The sequence below is a fragment of the Salvelinus namaycush genome, chromosome 12, assembly GCF_016432855.1.
Source record: "Salvelinus namaycush isolate Seneca chromosome 12, SaNama_1.0, whole genome shotgun sequence".
NCBI classification, from domain to species: domain Eukaryota; kingdom Metazoa; phylum Chordata; class Actinopteri; order Salmoniformes; family Salmonidae; genus Salvelinus; species Salvelinus namaycush.
Genome location: NC_052318.1, coordinates 2,924,592 through 2,945,285, shown reverse-complemented (window position 1 = coordinate 2,945,285; position 20,694 = coordinate 2,924,592). Strand labels below are relative to the sequence as shown.

Here is a 20,694-nt window from a genome sequence, read left to right as displayed (position 1 = left end):
TCCCCAGCGCCATCTGAGCCATCCGTCTCCCCAGCGCCATCTGAGCCATCCGTCTCCCCAGCGCCATTAGAGCCGTCCGTCTGTCCCGAGCCATTAGAGCCGCCCGTCTGTCCCGAGCCGTCAGAGCCGATAGTCAGTCAGGAGCCGCTAGAGCCATTCGTCAGACAGGATCTGCCAGAGCCGCCAACCAGACAGGATCTGCCAGAGCCGCCAACCAGACAGGATCTGCCAGAGCCGCCAACCAGACAGGATCTGCCAGAGCCGCCAACCAGACAGGATCTGCCAGAGCCGCCAACCAGACAGGATCTGCCAGAGCCGCCAACCAGACAGGATCTGCCAGAGCCGCCAACCAGACAGGATCTGCCAGAGCCGTCAGCGAGCCATGACCGTCCAGAGCCGTCAGCGAGCCATGACCGTCCAGAGCCGTCAGCCTGCCATGAGCGTCCAGAGCCGTCAGCCTGCCATGAGCGTCCAGAGCCGTCAGCCTGCCATGAGCGTCCAGAGCCGTCAGCCGGCCATGAGCGTCCAGAGCCGTCAGTCAGCCATGAGCTGCCCCTCAGCCAGAAGCGGCTAATAATCCAGAACTGCCCCTCAGTCCAGAGCTGTCTCTCTGTCCGGAGCTGCCCTTCAGTCCGGAGTTGCCCCTCTATCCTAAGCTACCTCTCTATCCTGAGCTACCTTTCTATCCTGAGCTATCCCTCTGTCCTGAGCTATTTCTCGGTCCTGAGCTACCTTGTCCCGGAGCTGTCCTTTATCTTGGTGTTGCCCCTTAAATTAGGTGGGGGAAATAAGAGGGTGGTCATGATAAGGGGTAAACTTAAGCTGGGATTGACTATGGTGGGGTGGGGACCTCGTCCGGAGCCTGAGCCACCACCGTGGTCAGATGCCCACCCAGACCCTCCCCTAGACTTTGTGCTGGTGCGCCCGGAGTTCGCACCTTAAGGGGGGGGTTATGTCACGTTCCTGACCTATTTCTGTTAGTTTGTTGTATGTGTTAGTTGGTCAGGACGTGAGTTTGGGTGGGCATTCTATGTTGTCTGTTTCTATGTTGGTTTAAGGGTTGCCTGGTATGGCTCTCAATTAGAGGCAGGTGTTTGGCGTTCCTCTAATTGAGAGTCATATTTAGGTAGGTTGTTTCACAGTGTTCGTTGGGGGTGGTTGTCTCCTGTGTCAGTGTTTGTCGCACCATACGGGACTGTTTCGGTTTGTTTGTTCATCGTTAATTTATGTGTAGGCTATTTTCCCTGTTCGTGCGTTATTCGTGGTATGTGAGTCCTTCGTCCAGGTCTGTCTACACCGTTTGTTGTTTTGTTAGTTTATTAGTCAAGTTCGTGTTTTCGTGTTATTCTTTAATAAATTATGTCTTCAAACTCCGCTGCATTTTGGTTCCCTCACTACTCCTCCTTTTCGGTTGAAGAGGAGGAGGACCGCCGTAACATGGTGAGTCAAGTGGAGTCCCAGATGGGACAGGAGAGAGCCCTCTCATATTGTGGTTGCATTTTTTTTGTGTTTCCTGTGCTCCCACATTGATTCAACAAGTTGTGTGTCTAACTTTTGTGCTGTTATCTTTTGTGTAACTCAACTTTGTGTAATTCACTTTGTGTATTTCACTTTTGTGTAATTCACTTTGCGTAATTAACTTTTGTGTAACTCAACTTTGTCTAATTAACTTTGTGTAATGGTCTTTGTGTAATGGTCTTTGTGTAATTGCTGCTGGTCTTGTAGTGCAGGGTTCCTCTGTAAAAGAGACCTCAGTAACAATAGGAATCCCTGCTAAAATAAAGATTGAATACAATAAAAATATGACCAGACATGATAAAAAAACATTTATTGAACATTTATTTCCAAAACATGTTTGGTAGGTCTTATGTTTGGTAGGTCTTATGTTGGGTAGGTCTTATGTTGGGTAGGTCTTATGCCTTATTGTACAACTGAACATCAACAGTCTCAATCAATAACGAACCCCAACAAATTAATCAGAAAACAGTCATCGAAACAGGAAAAACTAAAAACTAAGTAAAACAAAAAAAAACTGGTTGGTTTGTCAAGTTTTGATAATTACAGCATCTTTAAAGGATAAAAAGTATTGCTTAATTTCTATTGGTTGAGATGCATCCATAAAAAAGAATGCTTCATTCTTATTGGTCAAGAAGCAACCATGAGACAGAATGCTTAATTTCTATTGGTTGAGATGCATCCATAAAACAGAATGCTTCATTCTTATTGGTCAAGAAGCAACCATGAGACAGAATGCTTCATTTCTATTGGTTGAGATGCATCCATAAAACAGAATGCTTCATTCTTATTGGTCAAGAAGCATCCATAAGACAGAGTGCTTCATTTCTATTGGTCGAGATGCACGATACAGAATGCCAGCGCCATAATAAAAGAGTACAAAATGTCTTCCCCTATTAAATCATGTGTTTAACAAAAAACAAACAAACGTTTATTCTTTCCACCGTACAATTATTATTTCCAATGTTCTACCTAATCCACACCAAAGCAAAAGTTGATAAAAGTTCATAAAAGTTCATAAATGTACATTTCTTCGCATACAATACATACATTACATGTAGGGATTACTGATTCTCTTAGTATTGTTAAAACATATCATGTCCGACACCATTGGCCCAGTTGATTCACTCTGGGTTGATTTCATTGTTCACCGCTGCCCAGTGAGCAAAATTGGTTGAAACTATGCATTTCCAACGTCTTTTCAACCAAAGAAATGCGTATTTCCAACGTCTTTTCAACCAAAGAAATGCGCATTTCCAACGTCTTTTCAACCAAAGAAATGCGTATTTCCAACGTCTTTTCAACCAAAGAAATGCGCATTTCCAACGTCTTTTCAACCAAACAAATGCGCATTTCCAACGTATTTCCAACGTCTTTTGCTCCCCAGGTAGCTTACTTGATTGTTATAGATGTTCCACATGGGTTCTTCCTTTTGTTTCCCATCAAGGGAACTTAGAAAGTGTTTTTGTGTTGCTGTGTACCTTGGCAAGCTCCTTGCAGTGTCTCTAGGGCGATCTGGAAAGATATTCCTGCAGGGCTAGTCTGGTCTAGACTGGTCATTACCGGTTTTTACTGGTCTGGACTGGTCATTACCGGTTTTTACTGGTCTGGATTGGTCTAGACTGGTCATTACCGGTTTTTACTGGTCTAGACTGGTCATTACCGTTTTTTACTGGTCTAGACTGGTCATTACTGGTTTTTACTGGTCTGGACTGGACTGGTCATTACCGTTTTTTACTGGTCTGGCCTGGACTGGTCATTACCGGTTTTTACTGGTCTGGACTGGTCTGGATTGGTCTTTGCTGGCTTGGACTTGTCTTGGCTGGTCTGGACTGTTTTTTACTGGTTTGGTTTTACTGGTATGGACTGGTCAGGGCTGGACTGGTCAGGGCCGGACTGATATGGACTGGGCAGGCCTGGACTGGTATGGACTGGTCTTGGCTGGATGTGACTTTTGGTTGTTGTGGCGTCTTACCAGCCTTACCTTCCTCCTCCTTACACCAACTGTAGAGAAAGAGATGGACAGACAGAGGGAAAGTAGTGGAACAGGAAGAAGAGAGGGGAAGACAAGTAGGAAGAACAGTAGTGGAACAGGAAGGAGAGAGGGGAAGACAGGAAGAACAGTAGTGGAACAGGAAGAAGAGAGGGGAAGACAGGTAGGAAGATCCGTAGTGGAACAGGAAGAAGAGAGGGGAAGACAGGAAGAACAGTAGTGGAACAGGAAGAAGAGAGGGGAAGACAGGTAGGAAGAACAGTAGTGGAACAGGAAGAAGAGAGGGGAAGACAGGAAGAACAGTAGTGGAACAGGAAGAAGAGAGGGGAAGACAGGTAGGAAGAACCGTAGTGGAACAGGAAGAAGAGAGGGGAAGACAGGTAGGAAGAACAGTAGTGGAACAGGAAGAAGAGAGGGGAAGACAGGAAGAACAGTAGTGGAACAGGAAGAAGAGAGGGGAAGGAAAAATAAGAGTATAACAGAAAAATACATGGAAAGAGAGAGACAAAAGAGAGAGACAGAGACAGAGACAGAGAGGTAGAGACCACCAGTAAGAATCACAGGTTAGGTTTTTCCAACGATATCAGATATTTGATCGTTAGACTTGGTGACTGTTTGCATATTGTCTTACAGTGCTGACACCAATCATTTGACAGCTTGTCTTGATCATCAGTGTTAAAACTTCTTATGGCTGCAGGGGCAGTATTGAGTAGCTTGGATGAAAGGTGCACAGAGGTGCCCATAGTAAACTGCCTGCTCCTCAGTCCCAGTTGCTAATATATGCATATTATTATTCATATTGGATATAAAACACTCTGAAGTTTCTAAAACTGTTTGAATGATGTCTGTGAGTATAACATAACTCATATGGCAGGCAAAAACCTGAGAAAAAATCCAAACAGGAAGTGCGAATTCTGAGGCTGGTCGATTTTCAACCAAGATCCTATTGAATTCACAGCAAGATATGGATGAGTTTGCACTTCCTACGGCTTCCACTAGATGTCAACAGTCTGTAGAACCTTGTCTGATGCCTCTACTGTGAAGGGGGGCCGAATGAGAGGGGAATTAGTGAGGTCTGCCATGACCTGACCATGCTCTGACCATGCGCGTTCACTTGAGAGGGAGCTATGTTCCATCGCACATCTGAAGTCAATGTAATTCTCCGGTTGGAACGTTATTCAAGATTTATGTTAAAAACTTTCTAAAGATTGATTCAATACATTGTTTGACATGTTTCTACTGACTGTTACGGAACTTTTTGACATTTCGTCAGCTTTTAGTGAACGCGCTTTCTGACGTTGGATTTGTTTACCAAACACGCTAACAAGAATAGCTATTTGGACATAAATGATGGACATTACCGAACAAAACGAACATTTCTTGTGGAAGTGGGAGTCCTGGGAGTGCATTCCGATGAAGATCAGCAAAGGTAAGTGAAGATTTATAATGCTTTTTATGAGTTTTGTTGACTGCACAATTTGGCGGGTAATTGTATGGCTTGCTTTTGTTTCTGAACGCTGTTTTCAGATTATTGAATATTGTGTTTTGCGGTAAAGCTTTTTGAAATCTGACACAGCGGTTGCATTAAGAACAAGTGTATCTTTAATTCTATGTAAAACATGTATCTTTCATCAAAGTTTATGATGAGTATTTATATTATTTGATGTGGCTCTCTGCAATTTCTCAGGATATTTTGGAGGCATTTCTGAACATGGCGCCAATGTAAACTGAGGTTTTGGATATAAATATTAACTTTATCGAACAAAACATATATGTAGTGTGTAACATGAAGTCCTATGAGTGTCATCTGATGAAGATCATCAAAGGTTAGTGATTCATTTTATCTCTATTTCTGCTTTTTGTGACTCCTGTCTTTGGCTGGAAAAATAGCTAAGTTTTTCTGTGATTTTGCGGTGACCTAACATAATCGTTTGTGGTGCTTTCGCTGTAAAGCCTATTTGAAATCGGACACTTTGGTGGGATTAACAACAAGATTACCTTTAAAATGATATAAGACACATGTATGTTTGAGGAATTTTAATTATGAGATTTCTGTTGTTTGAATTTGGCGCCCTGCACTTTCACTGGCTGTTGTCATATCATCCCGTTAACGGGATTGCAGCCATAAGAAGTTTTAAGGACAACAAAGTCAAGGTATTGGAGTGGCCATCACAAAGCCCTGACCTCAATCCCATAGAAATGTGTGGGCAGAACTGAAAAATAGTGTGCGAGCAAGGAGGCCTACAAACCTGACTCAGTTACAACAGCTCTGTCAGGAGGAATGGGCCAAAATTCACCCAACTTATTGTGGGAAGCTTGTGGAAGGCTACCCGAAGCATTTGACCCAAGTTAATCAATTTAAAGGCTATGCTACCAAATACTAATTGAGTGTATGTAAACTTCTGACCCACTGGGAATGTGATGAAAGAAATAAAAGCTGAAATAAATCATTCTCTCTACTATTATTCTGACATTTCACATTCTTAAAATAAATTGGTGATCCTAACTGACCTAAAACAGGGAATTTTTACTCGGCTTAAATGTCCAGAATTTTGAAAAGCTGAGTTTAAATGTATTTGGCTAAGGTGTAAGTAAACTTCCGACTTCAACTGTATGTTGCGCTTGGTGACCTCTGACTGTTCCATCCTAACACTGTTGGTGCCGACGTAGATAACAATATTCCTATACTCTCTACACTCGCCAGTTTTAGCCTTATTAACCAGCACCATCTTCAGATTAGCCTTTACGTCGGTAGCCCTGCCCCTTTTTTTAAGTCTAATACTGCGGGTAATGGAGTCGCCAATGATTAGGGTTTTCAATTTGTTAGAGCTAAAAACAAAGAAACACATTAAAACACACAAAACAGTTGAGATGCAAATACGTCAGTGACGTAATCAGTGACGTAATGGATTTCACAAGCCTTCTGTTCCTGAACTTCTGCTTCCGAGTGATGTCACGAGATTCCATATGAATCATACGCCTGGCCTTGTTTATGAGCTGTGAGTTGCGTAGTGGAATGCCATGGAAGGTGTGTGCATCGTGTGTGTATGTGTGTGTACATTAGAGGAGAATTAAGGCAGAGATTCAATCAATTGCAGGTTGTCAACAAGGTCACTGCACTGTCAACAATATGTATTTTATTAAAGGCAATTCCCTTGATGTTTATGGCGATGGGACTTGCCCGTCTTTCCTTGTTAGCTGTCTTTTAGTCAGGAAACACTTGGTGAGTCAAGTGGAGTCCCAGATGGGACAGGAGAGAGCCCTCTCATATTGTGGTTGCATTTTTTTTTGTGTTTCCTGTGCTCCCACATTGATTCAACATTTTGTGTGTCTAACTTTTGTGTAATTCACTTTTGTGTAATTCACTTTTGTGTAACTCAACTTTGTGTAATGAACTTTTGTGTAATGAACTTTGCGTAATTAACTTTTGTGTAACTCAACTTTGTGTAATTAACTTTGTGTAATTGTCTTTGTGTAATGGTCTTTGTGTAATGGTCTTTGTGTAATGGTCGTTGTGTAATGGTCTTTGTGTAATGGTCGTTGTGTAATGGTCGTTGTGTAATGGTCGTTGTGTAATGGTCGTTGTGTAATGGTCGTTGTGTAATTGCTGCTGGTCTTGTAGTGCTAAAATAAAGATTGAATACAATAAAAATATGACCAGACATGATAAAAAAACATTTATTGAACATTTATTTCCAAAACATGTTTGGTAGGTCTTATGTTGGGTAGGTCTTATGTTTGGTAGGTCTTATGTTGGGTAGGTCTTATGTTGGGTAGGTCTTATGCCTTATTGTACAACTGAACATCAACAGTCTCAATCAATAACAAACCCCAACAAATTAATCAGAAAACAGTCATCGAAACAGGAAAAACTAAAAACTAAGTAAAACAAAAAAAATCTGGTTGGTTTGTCAAGTTTTGATAATTACAGCATCTTTAAAGGATAAAAAGTATTGCTTAATTTCTATTGGTTGAGATGCATCCATAAAACAGAATGCTTCATTCTTATTGGTCAAGAAGCAACCATGAGACAGAATGCTTCATTTCTATTGGTTGAGATGCATCCATAAAACAGAATGCTTCATTCTTATTGGTCAAGAAGCATCCATAAGACAGAGTGCTTCATTTCTATTGGTCGAGATGCACAATACAGAATGCCAGCGCCATAATAAGAGTACAAAATGTCTTCCCCTATTAAATCATGTGTTTAACAAAAAACAAACAAACGTTTATTCTTTCCACCGTACAATTATTATTTCCAATGTTCTACCTAATCCACACCAAAGCAAAAGTTGATAAAAGTTAATAAAAGTACATTTCTTCACATACAGTACATACATTACATGTAGGGATTACTGATTCTCTTAGTATTGTTAAAACATATCATGTCCGACACCATTGGCCCAGTTGACTCACTCTGGGTTGATTTCATTGTTCACCGCTGCCCAGTGAGCAAAATTGGTTGAAACTATGTATTTCCAACGTCTTTTCAACCAAAGAAATGCGCATTTCCAACGTCTTTTCAACCAAAGAAATGTGCATTTCCAACGTCTTTTCAACCAAAGAAATGCGCATTTCCAACGTCTTTTCAACCAAAGAAATGCGTATTTCCAACGTCTTTTCAACCAAAGAAATGTGCATTTCCAACGTCTTTTCAACATCTTTTGCTCCCAGGTAGCTTACTTGATTGTTATAGATGTTCCACATGGGTTCTTCCTTTTGTTTCCCATCAAGGGAACTTAGAAAGTGTTTTTGTGTTGCTGTGTACCTTGGCGAGCTCCTTGCAGTGTCTCTATGGTGATCTGGAAAGATATTCCTGCAGGGCTAGTCTGGTCTAGACTGGTCATTATTGGTCTGGACTGGTCATTACCGGTTTTTACTGGTCTGGACTGGTCATTACCGGTTTTTACTGGTCTGGACTGGTCATTACCGTTTTTTACTGGTCTGGACTGGTCATTACCGGTTTTTACTGGTCTGGACTGGTCATTACCGGTTTTTACTGGTCTGGATTGGTCTAGACTGGTCATTACTGGTTTTTACTGGTCTGGATTGGTCTTTGCTGGCTTGGACTTGTCTTGGCTGGTCTGGACTGTTTTTTGCTGGTTTGGTTTTACTGGTTTGGACTGGTCAGGGCTGGACTGGTATGGACTGGTCAGGGCTGGACTGATATGGACTGGGCAGGCCTGGACTGGTATGGACTGGTCTTGGCTGGATGTGACTTTTGGTTGTTGTGGCGTCTTACCAGCCTTACCTTCCTCCTCCTTACACCAACTGTAGAGAAAGAGATGGACAGACAGAGGGAAAGTAGTGGAACAGGAAGAAGAGAGGGGAAGACAGGTAGGAAGAACAGTAGTAGAACAGGAAGAAGAGAGGGGAAGACAGGTAGGAAGAACAGTAGTGGAACAGGAAGAAGAGAGGGAAAGACAGGAAGAACAGTAGTGGAACAGGAAGAAGAGAGGGAAAGACAGGAAGAACAGTAGTGGAACAGGAAGAAGAGAGGGAAAGACAGGAAGAACAGTAGTGGAACAGGAAGAAGAGAGGGAAAGGAAAAATAAGAGTATAACAGAAAAATACATGGAAAGAGAGAGACAAAATAGAGAGACAGAGACAGATAGAGGTAGAGACCACCAGTAAGAATCACAGGTTAGGGTTTTCCAACGATAATAGATATTTGATCGGTAGACTTGGTGACTGTCTGCATATTGTTGAGTTGGTGACTTGGTGACTGTTTGCATATTGTCTTACAGTGCTGACACCAATCATTTGACAGCTTGTCTTGATCATCAGTGTTAAAACTTCTTATGGCTGCAGGGGCAGTATTGAGTAGCTTGGATGAAAGGTGCACAGAGGTGCCCATAGTAAACTGCCTGCTCCTCAGTCCCAGTTGCTAATATATGCATATTATTATTAGTATTGGATAGAAAACACTCTGAAGTCTCTAAAACTGTCTGAATGATGTATGTGAGTATAACAGAACTCATATGGCAGGCAAAAACCTGAGAAAAAATCCAAACAGGAAGTGCGAATTCTGAGGCTGGTCGATTTTCAACCAAGATCCTATTGAATTCACAGCGAGATATGGATGAGTTTGCACTTCCTACGGCTTCCACTAGATGTCAACAGTCTGTAGAACCTTGTCTGATGCCTCTACTGTGAAGGGGGGGGCGAATGAGAGGGGAATTAGTCAGGTCTGCCATGACCTGACCATGCGCGTTCACATGAGAGGGAGCTATGTTCCATCACACATCTGAAGTCAATGTAATTCTCCGGTTGGAACGTTATTCAAGATTTATGTTAAAAATTCTAAAGATTGATTAAATACATCGTTTGACATGTTTCTACTGACTGTTACGGAACCTTTTGACATTTCGTCAGCTTTTAGTGAACGCACTTTCTGATGTTGGATTTGTTTACCAAACACGCTAACAAAAATAGCTATTTGGACATAAATAATGGACATTACCGAACAAAACAAACATTTCTTGTGGAAGTGGGAGTCCTGGGAGTGCATTCCGACGAAGATCAGCAAAGGTAAGTGAAGATTTATAATGCTTTTTATGAGTTTTGTTGACTGCACAATTTGGCGGGTAACTATATGGCTTGCTTTTGTGGCTGAACGCTGTTTTCAGATTATTGAATAGTGTGTTTTGCCGTAAAGCTTTTTGAAATCTGAGACAGCGGTTGCATTAACCTTTTCTCAATAGGGGGTGCTGTTTTCACTTTGTAAAAATTTCGTTCCCAAATTAAACTGCCTTGTACTCAATTCTTGCTCGTACAATATGCATATTATTATTACTATTGGATAGAAAACACTCTCTAGTTTCTAAAACCGTTTGAATTATATCTGTGAGTAAAACAGAACTCAAGTTGGAGCAATTTTCCTGTGAGGAAGTGAGAAATCTGAAATAAGGCAGGCTGTTCTGGGGTCAGTTTATTAATTTGCATGTCTTCTATTGGTCGAGATGCACTGCATACGCCTTCCCCTAGATGTCAGCAAATAGTGAGAATTGGAATGGAGTTGCTAGGCAGATCTGAGGCCATATAAATGGGCTGGGAACGTGGGGTCCAGTCTTTTCATCTTTCGCCATGACGCAAGACAGACCTCAGGATGGCGTTCTGGAAAGCTACCGTTATAGGCCTTAGATATATCCGGCTCTGATTTTATTCGATATAGGTGTTAAAGACATCATAATGTTGTTATTTTAAACCGAGTTATATCAGTTTATATCAGTATATTGCGATTTTCGGTATTTTATTTGTGCTGCGTTATGGTGAGTTGGACACGTCTTCGCCACATGGCTAATGTTTACTGCTAATTCCAAAGTTGAAGGCGACAATCTACAACCGAGCAACGATTCCTCTGGACAAAGGACAACTTGCCCAAGATTCTGATGGGAGCTCATCAAAAAGTAAGAAGTATTTATGATGTTAATTCGTTGTTCTGTTGAAAAATATAAAACTACTGTTCCGCCATTAATTTCGGTGCGGTCTCGGTTTAACGCACGCTGTATGTCGTAGTAACGTTGATTTTAAAAATCTAACACAGCGGTTGCATTAAGAACTAATGTATCTTTCATTTGCTGTCCAACCTGTATTTTTTAGTCAAGTTTATGATTAGTTACTGATTAGATTAGGTGCCTCTCCCAAGATTTCTCCCGACATATTGTTGGCAGCTTGGCTACTATTCTCATTGTATAACCACGATTTGTGCCGCTAAATATGCACATTTTCGAACAAACTCTATATGTATTGTGTAATATGATGTTATAGGACTGTCATCTGAAGAAGTTTGAGAAGGTTAGTGAAAAAATTAATATCTTTTGCTGGTTTATTCGTTATCGCTATTGTTGGCTTGAATCAATGCTGTTGTGTGGTTGGCTATTGTAGTAAGCTAATATAATGCTATATTGTGTTTTCGCTGTAAAACACTTAAAAAATCTGAAATATTGGCTGGATTCACAAGATCTTTGTCTTTCATTTGCTGTACGCTGTGTATTTTTCATAAATGTTTTATGATGAGTATTTAGGTAATTCACGTTGGTCTCTGTAGTTATTCTAGTTGCTTTGGTGAGAGTTGTGATGGTGGCTGCAATGTAAAACTATGATTTATACATGAAATATGCAAATTTTTCTAACAAAACATATGCTATACAATGAATATGTTATCAGACTGTCATCTGATGAAGTTGTTTCTTGGTTAGTGACTATTTCTATCTTTATTTGGTCGAAATTGTGATAGCTACCTATGCAGGAAAAAAATTGTGGAAAAAAAAAGTTTGTGTCTTTTGCTATCGTGGTTAGCTAATAGAAATACATATTGTGTCTTCCCTGTAAAACATTTTAAAAATCAGAAATGATGGCTGGATTCACAAGATGTGTATCTTTCATCTGGTGTCTTGGACTTGTGATTTAATGATATTTAGATGCTAGTATTTACTTGTGACGCTATGCTAGGCTATGCTAGTCAGCTTTTTTTACTGATGGGGGTGCTCCCGGATCCGGGATTGTGATGAAGTAGAAGTTAAGAACAAGTGTATCTTTAATTCTATGTAAAACATGTATCTTTCATCAACGTTTATGATGAGTATTTCTCTTATTTGACGTGGCTCTCTGCAATTTCTCCGGATATTTTGGAGGCATTTCTGAACATGGCGCCAATGTAAACTGAGGTTTTTGGATATAAATATTAACTTTATCGAACAAAACATATATGTATTGTGTAACATGAAGTCCTATGAGTGTCATCTGATGAAGATCATCAAAGGTTAGTGATTCATTTTATCTCTATTTCTGCTTTTTGTTACTCCTCTCTTTCACTGGAAAAATGGCTGTGCTTATTGTGGTTCGGTGTGACCTAACATAATCGTTTGTGGTGCTTTCGCTGAAAAGCCTATTTGAAATCGGACACTTTGGTGGCATTAACAACAAGATTACCTTTAAAATGGTATAAGATACATGTATGTTTGAGGAATTTTAATTATTCGATTTCTGTTGTTTGAATTTGGCGCCCTGCACTTTCACTGGCTGTTGTCATATCGATCCCGTTAACGGGATTGCAGCCATAAGAAGTTTTAAGTAGGGCTGTTGACGAACCTGTTGATGAATGAGTTGTAATTTCACTGATGTGAGGTGTGTGTATGTGTGTGTCTTGTCATGTCTCTGTAGTTACCAGGAGCTCTTTTGGCAGGGGCCCCCATACTACCTCCACCTGTAGAGAGAGAGAGATAACAAACCGTCACTCAAATGGAACATGCAGCCTAACACATAATCTATACCTTATGCAAGTGCCCAATGTAAGAACGCAAGACACTTTGTAATATGGCTGTCCTGGTACCTTTTTGTGTTGCAAAATATGCATCTTTCTGAAGCAAAAGCCATTTGCAATACAATGCAGGGAGGCCATTCTTCCTAACTGTTATTGCGTGCATGCTTGCGTTTTGTTTAAATTAGGGGAAGGTGCTTAACAGAGACAACTTGCCTTGAGGTCTGAAAACTGTTGTTTAAATTAGGCGAAGATCCTTAACAGAGACAACTTGTCTTCATGTCTGAAAATCTTAATTAGGACTTCAACTTGAAAGATTGTAGATTCTGACCTTGGATTAGTTTGGTGATCCTCTCTGACTCTTGGTCGATCATTTCCGGGTTGCCGTGGATGGTGGTGATCTTAGAGAATTCCGGGCCTGTGGGAGGAAACTGGAGCTGTTAGACACAAAATGTCAGATGCATGGATCCACAAAAACGATTTCACACTGTAGAACACAGTTCCCTAGTCCTGCTCCTATACCCTAGTCCTGCTCCTATATCCTATTCCTGGTTCTATATCCTAGTCCTGGTCCTATACACTCGACCCTGGTCATATACCCTCAACCCTGGTCCTATACTCTAGTCCTGGTCCTATACCCTCGACCCTGGTCCTATACCCTCGACCCTGGTCCTATGCCCTAGTCCTGGTTCTATACCCTCGACCCTGGTCCTTCCTATACCCTAGTCCTGGTCCTATACCCTTGACCCTGGTCCTATACCCTAGCCCTGGTCCTATACCCTCAAAATTGCCTTATCTTAATTAGGACTTCAACTTGAAAGATTGTAGATTCTGACCTTGGATTAGTTTGGTGATCCTCTCTGACTCTTGGTCGATCATTTCCGGGTTGCCGTGGATGGTGGTGATCTTAGAGAATTCCGGGCCTGTGGGAGGAAACTGGAGCTGTTAGACACAAAATGGCAGATGCATGGATCCACAGATACGATTTCACACTGTAGAACACAGTTACCGAGTCCTGGTCCTATACCCTAGTCCTGGTTCTATATCCTAGTCCTGGTTCTATATCCTAGTCCTGGTTCTATACCCTAGTCCTGGTCCCATACCCTCGACCCTGGTCCCATACCCTCGACCCTGGTCCTATACCCTAGTCCTGGTCCTACACCCTAGTCCTGGTCCTACACCCTAGTCATGGTCCTATACCCTAGTCCTGGTCCTATACCCTAGTCCTGGTCCTATACCCTAGTCCTGGTCCTATACCCGATCCCTGGTCCTATACCCTAGCCCTGGTCCTATACCCTAGCCCTGGTCCTATACCCTAGTCCTGGTCCTATACCCTAGTCCTGGTCCTAAACCCTAGCCCTGGTCCTACACCCTAGTCCTGGTCCTATACCCTAGTCCTGGTCCTATACCCTAGTCCTATACCCTAGTCCTATACCCTAGTCCTATACCCTCTACCCTGGTCCTATACCCTCGACCCTGGTCCTATACCCTCGACCCTGGTCCTCGACCCTCGACCCTGGTCCTATACCCTCGACCCTGGTCCTATACCCGCAACCCTGGTCCTATACCCGCGACCCTGGTCCCATACCCTCGACCCTGGTCCTATACCCTAGTCCTGGTCCTACACCCTAGTCCTGGTCCTACACCCTAGTCATGGTCCTATACCCTAGTCCTGGTCCTATACCCTAGTCCTGGTCCTATACCCTAGTCCTGGTCCTATACCCAATCCCTGGTCCTACACCCTAGCCCTGGTCCTATACCCTAGCCCTGGTCCTATACCCTAGTCCTGGTCCTATACCCTAGTCCTGGTCCTATACCCTAGCCCTGGTCCTATACCCTAGTCCTATACCCTAGTCCTATACCCTAGTCCTGGTCCTATACCCAATCCCTGGTCCTACACCCTAGCCCTGGTCCTATACCCTAGCCCTGGTCCTATACCCTAGTCCTGGTCCTATACCCTAGTCCTGGTCCTATACCCTAGTCCTGGTCCTATACCCTAGTCCTGGTCCTATACCCTAGTCCTGGTCCTATACCCTAGCCCTGGTCCTACACCCTAGCCCTGGTCCTACACCCTAGCCCTGGTCCTATACCCTAGCCCTGGTCCTATACCCTAGTCCTGGTCCTATACCCTAGCCCTGGTCCTATACCCTAGCCCTGGTCCTACATCCTAGTCCTGGTCCTATATCCTAGTCCTGGTCCTATACCCTAGTCCTATACCCTAGTCCTATACCCTCCACCCTGGTCCTATACCCTCGACCCTGGTCCTATACCCTCGACCCTGGTCCTATACCCTCGACCCTGGTCCTATACCCTCGACCCTGGTCCTATACCCTCGACCCTGGTCCTATACCCCGCGACCCTGATCCTATACCCTCGACCCTGGTCCTATACCCGCGACCCTGGTCCTATACCCGCAACCCTGGTCCTATACCCACGACCCTGGTAGTTGTTGGTAAAAATGACTCCACCTAACAATCTAACATGGAACCTGTTCCCATTTTGGTTCCACCTGTGTTCGTCTTTCTTCAGATCTGCAGCACTGAAGGGGACATCGATGGTCTCCGAATCAGGGGAGGCAGTACTGAGCATTAACAACGAGATATTCTATCTAGGTAGAAGAGAGTTCATTTAAGGTGGCCCTACCCTCAATGATGTGAGGCCCAATGATCTTGGTGACCGTTGTGTGTCCGGTTCCACCTTAAGAGCAGCAGCAGAGAGGAGTGGAGGGATGTCGTAGTCATTTAATGACTTAACAACATACAGTATATTGCCCAGAGACACATACTGACAGACACAGTACACACCCGGCTGTGCTTCCTACTCCTCTGCTGGTTACAGAGAGAGGGCGATAGGAAAGCAGCCGTGTTTGATGACGTGTATATATATATATATATATATATATATATATACACGTGCGGTTGTCAGTCGTTTGTTTGTTTGTTTACGTCTCCGACAGACCAACCTCCGTCTGTGAGGTTCTTGATCTCCTCCTCCTGGAGAATATGAACCTCACTCTCCAGAAACTTCTCACCCTTGGACACGTCTAATCATTGGACCTAAACATGGCAAAGTCATCACAGATCCTGTAGTTGTCTGTGCTAGACCAGAGGTTTTAAAATCTTTCCTCTGGGACCCCCCCAGATGTTTTATGTATTTCAAATATTCCCAGAACTAGTACACCTGATTCAACTCGTCAACTAATTATCAAGCTCTTGATCAAAGATGGTGGATATATAGAAAACCTGTCCGTTTCGATCTGCTTATAAAACACTCGTTGATGTCTGCGCCCCTGCGGAGGTCTGTTTAAGAGATAACAGTTTGTAAGGACTGCATCTGCCAATTCTTAAAGTAGTTACAAGAAAACAAGAAACCCATTTTTGATGGATTGAAAGTAGTCCAACATCAAGCCAAACATTAGTGTTTGGGAACAGAAGAGGCTTCATCAACAGATGTCAGGCTTTAAACGTAATGTAGAACATACTCGTCGTGATGGATTACACGAACGTGTCGCATACAACATGCCTAGGCTACGTGCATGTATGTAAAGCTCCATCACCAGCTGATCAACATGTTACAAAGCTATATGGCCAATATTAGGCATTGATGCGTTTTTCCATTGGCAACCATGCAAAGGCTTTGCATTAAATATTGTTCAACTATTGATTTACTCATGCAGCTTACTGCCAAAATAGATGAAACACCGGAGGAAATGAGGGATATTGATATCATTATATTGTTAACATTCATTGTCTTCTATAGAATGTTAACTTCTTAGCGCTAGGGGTCAGATTTTTTATTTTAATTTTTTAAAATAACGTGCCCAACGTAAACGGACATTTTCTCTGGCCCAGATCGTAGAATATGCATATAGTTTACAGATTAGGATAGAAAACACTCCAAAGTTTCCAAAACTGTCAAAATATTGTCTGTGAGTATAACAATACCTATTCTGCAAGCGAAAACCTGAGAAAATGCAACCCGGAAGTGATATAAAAAATAAATAAATCTGTGTTCCCTGGCCCGTCTAACCTCCATTTAAAGGGGTATCAACCAGATTCCTTTTCCAATGGCTTCCTCAGGCTGTGACCAGGCTTTAGACATAGTTTCAGGCTTTTATTTTGAAAAATGAGCGAGTTTTTTCAAAAGTAGTCAGGTGTCCTCTGAATATTTCCTGCGCACGAGAGAGGGGCACCCCCCTCTCTATTATCGATTATGTTTGTTAAAAACAACCTGAGGATTGATTATAAAAAACATTTGACATGTTTCTACGACCATTACGGATACTTTTTGGAATTTGTCGAACGGAACACGGCTTTGATTTTCTGAACATAATGCGCAACCCAAATGGCATTTTTTTTGTGATAAAAGTCATATTTATTGAACAAAAATAACATTTGTTGTGTAACTGGGAGTCTCGTGAGTGGAAACATCCGAAGATTATCAAAGGTAAGCGATTAATTTCATTGCTTTTGTGACCAAGCTAACCAAGCTAATATAAGGCTAGCTGTTGTAGCATTGAAAGATACACTCACAAAAGCTTGGATTTCTTTCGCTGTAAAGTATAATTTCAAAATCTGACATGATAGGTGGATTAACAACAAGCTAAGCTGTGTTTCGGTATATTTCACTTGTGATTAAATGATTATAAATATTTTTTGTAAAGTTTTTTCATCTGATACGTTTGGAAATTTTCATCTTCCGTTCAGGACCGGAACGAGGCTGTAGTTTTCTCAGCAACCCAAATGGCATTTTTTTGTTATAAAAGTAACATTTATCGAACAAAAATAAAATGTATTGTGTAACTGGGAGTCTCGTGAGTGCAAACATCCGAAGATTATCTAAGGTAAGCGATTCATTTTATTGCTTTTCTGACTTTCGTGACCATGCTAATTTGGAGCTAGCTGTTGTAGCATTGAAAGCTACACTCACAAAAGCTTGGATTTCTTTCGCTGTAAAATATATTTTCAAAATCTGACACGATAGGTGGATTAACAACAAGCTAAACTGTGTTTTGGTACATTTCACTTGTGATTGCATGATTATAAATATTTTTAGTAATATTTTTGCATTTGGCGCCCTGCAATTCTAGCGGTTGTTTAGGAAAGGGATCCCGTAAAAGGGATCCGTAGCGGAGAGAAGTTAACTTCTTGAGCCTATGGGGGCGCCATTTCGACTTTGTAAAAATTCGTTCCCAAATTAAACTGCCTCGTACTCAATTCTTGCTCGTACAATATGCATATTATTATTACTATTGGATAGAAAACACTCTCTAGTTTCTAAAACCGTTTGAATTATTTCTCTGAGTGAAACAGAACTCATTCTGCAGCACATTTCCTGTCAGGGAGTGAGATTTCAGAAATTGAGGTCCCTGTTCTGAGGTCAGTTTATAAGTCCCCATGTAAGCCATCGGGCTACATGCACTGCATACGTCTTCCTCTAGATGTCAGTAAGCGGGGAGAATTTGAATGGAGTGGATTGCGCAATCTGGGACCTTATATAAGACCGTGGAACGGAAGTACCGTCCTTTTCAACGGTGCGCCTGGCGCAAGAAGACATCACAATGGCGTCCTGCAAACGCTTTCGTTTTAGTAGTTCTATATCTCCGGTCATGTTTTTATTCGTTATAGGTGTTAAAGACATCATAAGGTAGTTAATTTAAACCGACTTATAGCAGTTTATTGCGATTTTATGGGATTTCTTTGTCATGCGCTTTCACGAGTTGGACACGTCTCCAGTGGGTGGCTATCGTTAGCTGCTATTTCGACAGGAGAAGAGGACATCTTTCAACCCAAAGACGATTGTTCTGGAGAAAGGACACCTTGCCCAAGATTCTGATGGAAGCTCAGCTAATAGTAAGCAGTCTTTATGCTGTTAATTCGTACTTATGTTGACAAATGTAAAATAATAATTCCGCCATGAATTATGGTGCGGTCTCGCTTTGGCGCACGCTGTATTGCGCAGTAACGTTAAATTTAAAAATCTAACACAGCGATTGCATTAACCTGTTTGGGCTGCAGGGGGCGTATTGAGTAGCCAGATAAAATGTGCCCATTTCAAACGGCCTCGTACTCAATTCTTGCTCGTACAATATGCATATTATTATTACTATTGGATAGAAAACACTCTCTAGTTTCTAAAACCGTTTGAATTATTTCTCTGAGTGAAACAGAAGTCATTCTGCAGCACACTTCCTGACCAGGAAGTGGAATGTCTGAAACCGAGGCTCTCTTCTACTCCCTGCCTATACATGGGCATGATACGTAAGAGTCTACGTGCACTTCATACACCTTCCCCTGGGTGTCAAGAGGCGGTGAGAGAAGAAATTTCGTGTTTATCTTGGTCTGAGGTGGAATAACAGCTCTTTGTATGACGTGACCGTCCATTTTCTGTTTTCTGGAGCGCGCGAAAGGGACATGGATTTGCCTTCTGTTTAGCTGTCGTTATGGACGACTAATATCTCCGGCTATGATTTTATTTGATACATGTGACCATATCATCGTAAAGTATGTTTTTTCAATATAGTTTCATCAGATTATTGAAAATTTTTCGGGAGTTTTGCCGTGTTCCGTTCTCTTCCGTTTGTTGACTTGGAGAGCTTTGTGCCACTTGGCAAGTGTGCGTGCTAAATCGAGAGGGAAAATGAACGTTCTGAATCCAAACAACGACTGTTCTTGACAAAGGACACCTTGTCCAACATTCTGACGGAAGATCACCAAAAGTAAGAAACATTTTATGATGCTAATTCATATATCTGTCGTGCATGTGAATTAGTCGTGGGCGCCCAACTTTGGGGTACTCAGCTATACCGAAGCTGGATGTTATTTTTTAGAATTCTAACACTGCGATTTCATTAAGAACTAATGGATCTATCATTTCCTATACAACATGTATTTTTTACTTATGTTTATGAATAGCTATTTGGTCAGAATATGTGTGTCAGAAAACGTGTCAGAAAAATATCGTTGCTGTTTAGACGTTGTGGGAAAAAGATGCTACGTTAGCACAATGTGTAACCACTGATTTCAGCTCTAAATATGCACCTTTTCGAACAAAACATAAGTGTATGTATAACCTGATGTTATAGGACTGTCATCTGATGAAGAAAATCAAGGTTAGTCAAAAATCATATATCTTTTGCTTGTTTGTTACGATCGCTAACTTTTGCTAATGGGAAATTGCTTGTGTTTTTGGCTATTGTGGTACGCTAATATAACGCTCTATTGTGTTTTCGCTGTAAAACACTTGATAAATCGGAAATATTGTCTGGAATCACAAGATGCCTGTCTTTCAATTGCTGTACACTATGTATTTTTCAGAAATGTTTTATGATGAGTAATTAGGTATTTGACGTTGGTGTCTGTAAATATTATGGCTGCTTTCGGTGCAATTTCTGATTGTAGCTGCAATGTAAACTATGATTTATACCTGAAATATGCACATTTTTCTAACAAAACATATGCTATACAATAAATATGTTATCAGACTGTCATCCGATGAAGTTGTTTCTTGGTTAGTGGCTATTTATATCTTTATTTGGTCGAATTTGTGATAGCTACTGATGGAGTAAAAAACTGTTGGAGTAAAAAAAGTGGTGTCTTTTGCTAACGTGGTTAGCTAATAGATTTACATATTGTGTCTTCCCTGTAAAACATTTTAAAAATCGGACATGTTGGCTGGATTCACAAGATGTGTACCTTTCATATGCTGTATTGGACTTGTTAATGTGTGAAAGTTAAATATTTGAAAAAAATATATCTTTTGAATTTCGCGCCCTGCACTTTGAGCTGGCTGTTGTCATAAGTGTACCGACGTCGGGCTGCAGCCATAAGAAGTTAAGAACTAATTTATCTTTCATTTGCTGTCCAACTTGTATTTTTTAGTCAAGTTTATGAATAGTTTTTGATTAGAATAGGTGCCTCTCCAA

The 20,694-nt window shown here is 41.6% G+C and overlaps 1 protein-coding gene across 2 annotated transcripts in view; it reads right to left on the bottom strand.

Moving 5' to 3' along the window:
* Nucleotides 1-7,212: 7,212 nt before the first annotated feature.
* The window catches only part of LOC120056820 (periostin-like), an 82,839-nt gene continuing 69,357 nt past the window's right edge, over nt 7,213-20,694 (bottom strand). The window contains exons 20-23 of one of the 2 annotated variants that reach the window (XM_039005042.1): nt 13,607-13,693; nt 13,102-13,188; nt 12,678-12,716; nt 7,213-8,779 (exon numbers count right to left, since the gene is read on the bottom strand). In XM_039005042.1, the coding sequence (XP_038860970.1) occupies nt 8,661-8,779; nt 12,678-12,716; nt 13,102-13,188; nt 13,607-13,693 (332 nt within the window). In that variant the 3' untranslated portion in view covers nt 7,213-8,660. The remainder of the gene's footprint in view (nt 8,780-12,677; nt 12,717-13,101; nt 13,189-13,606; nt 13,694-20,694) is intronic. The other variant, XM_039005043.1, reaches the window with a different exon arrangement.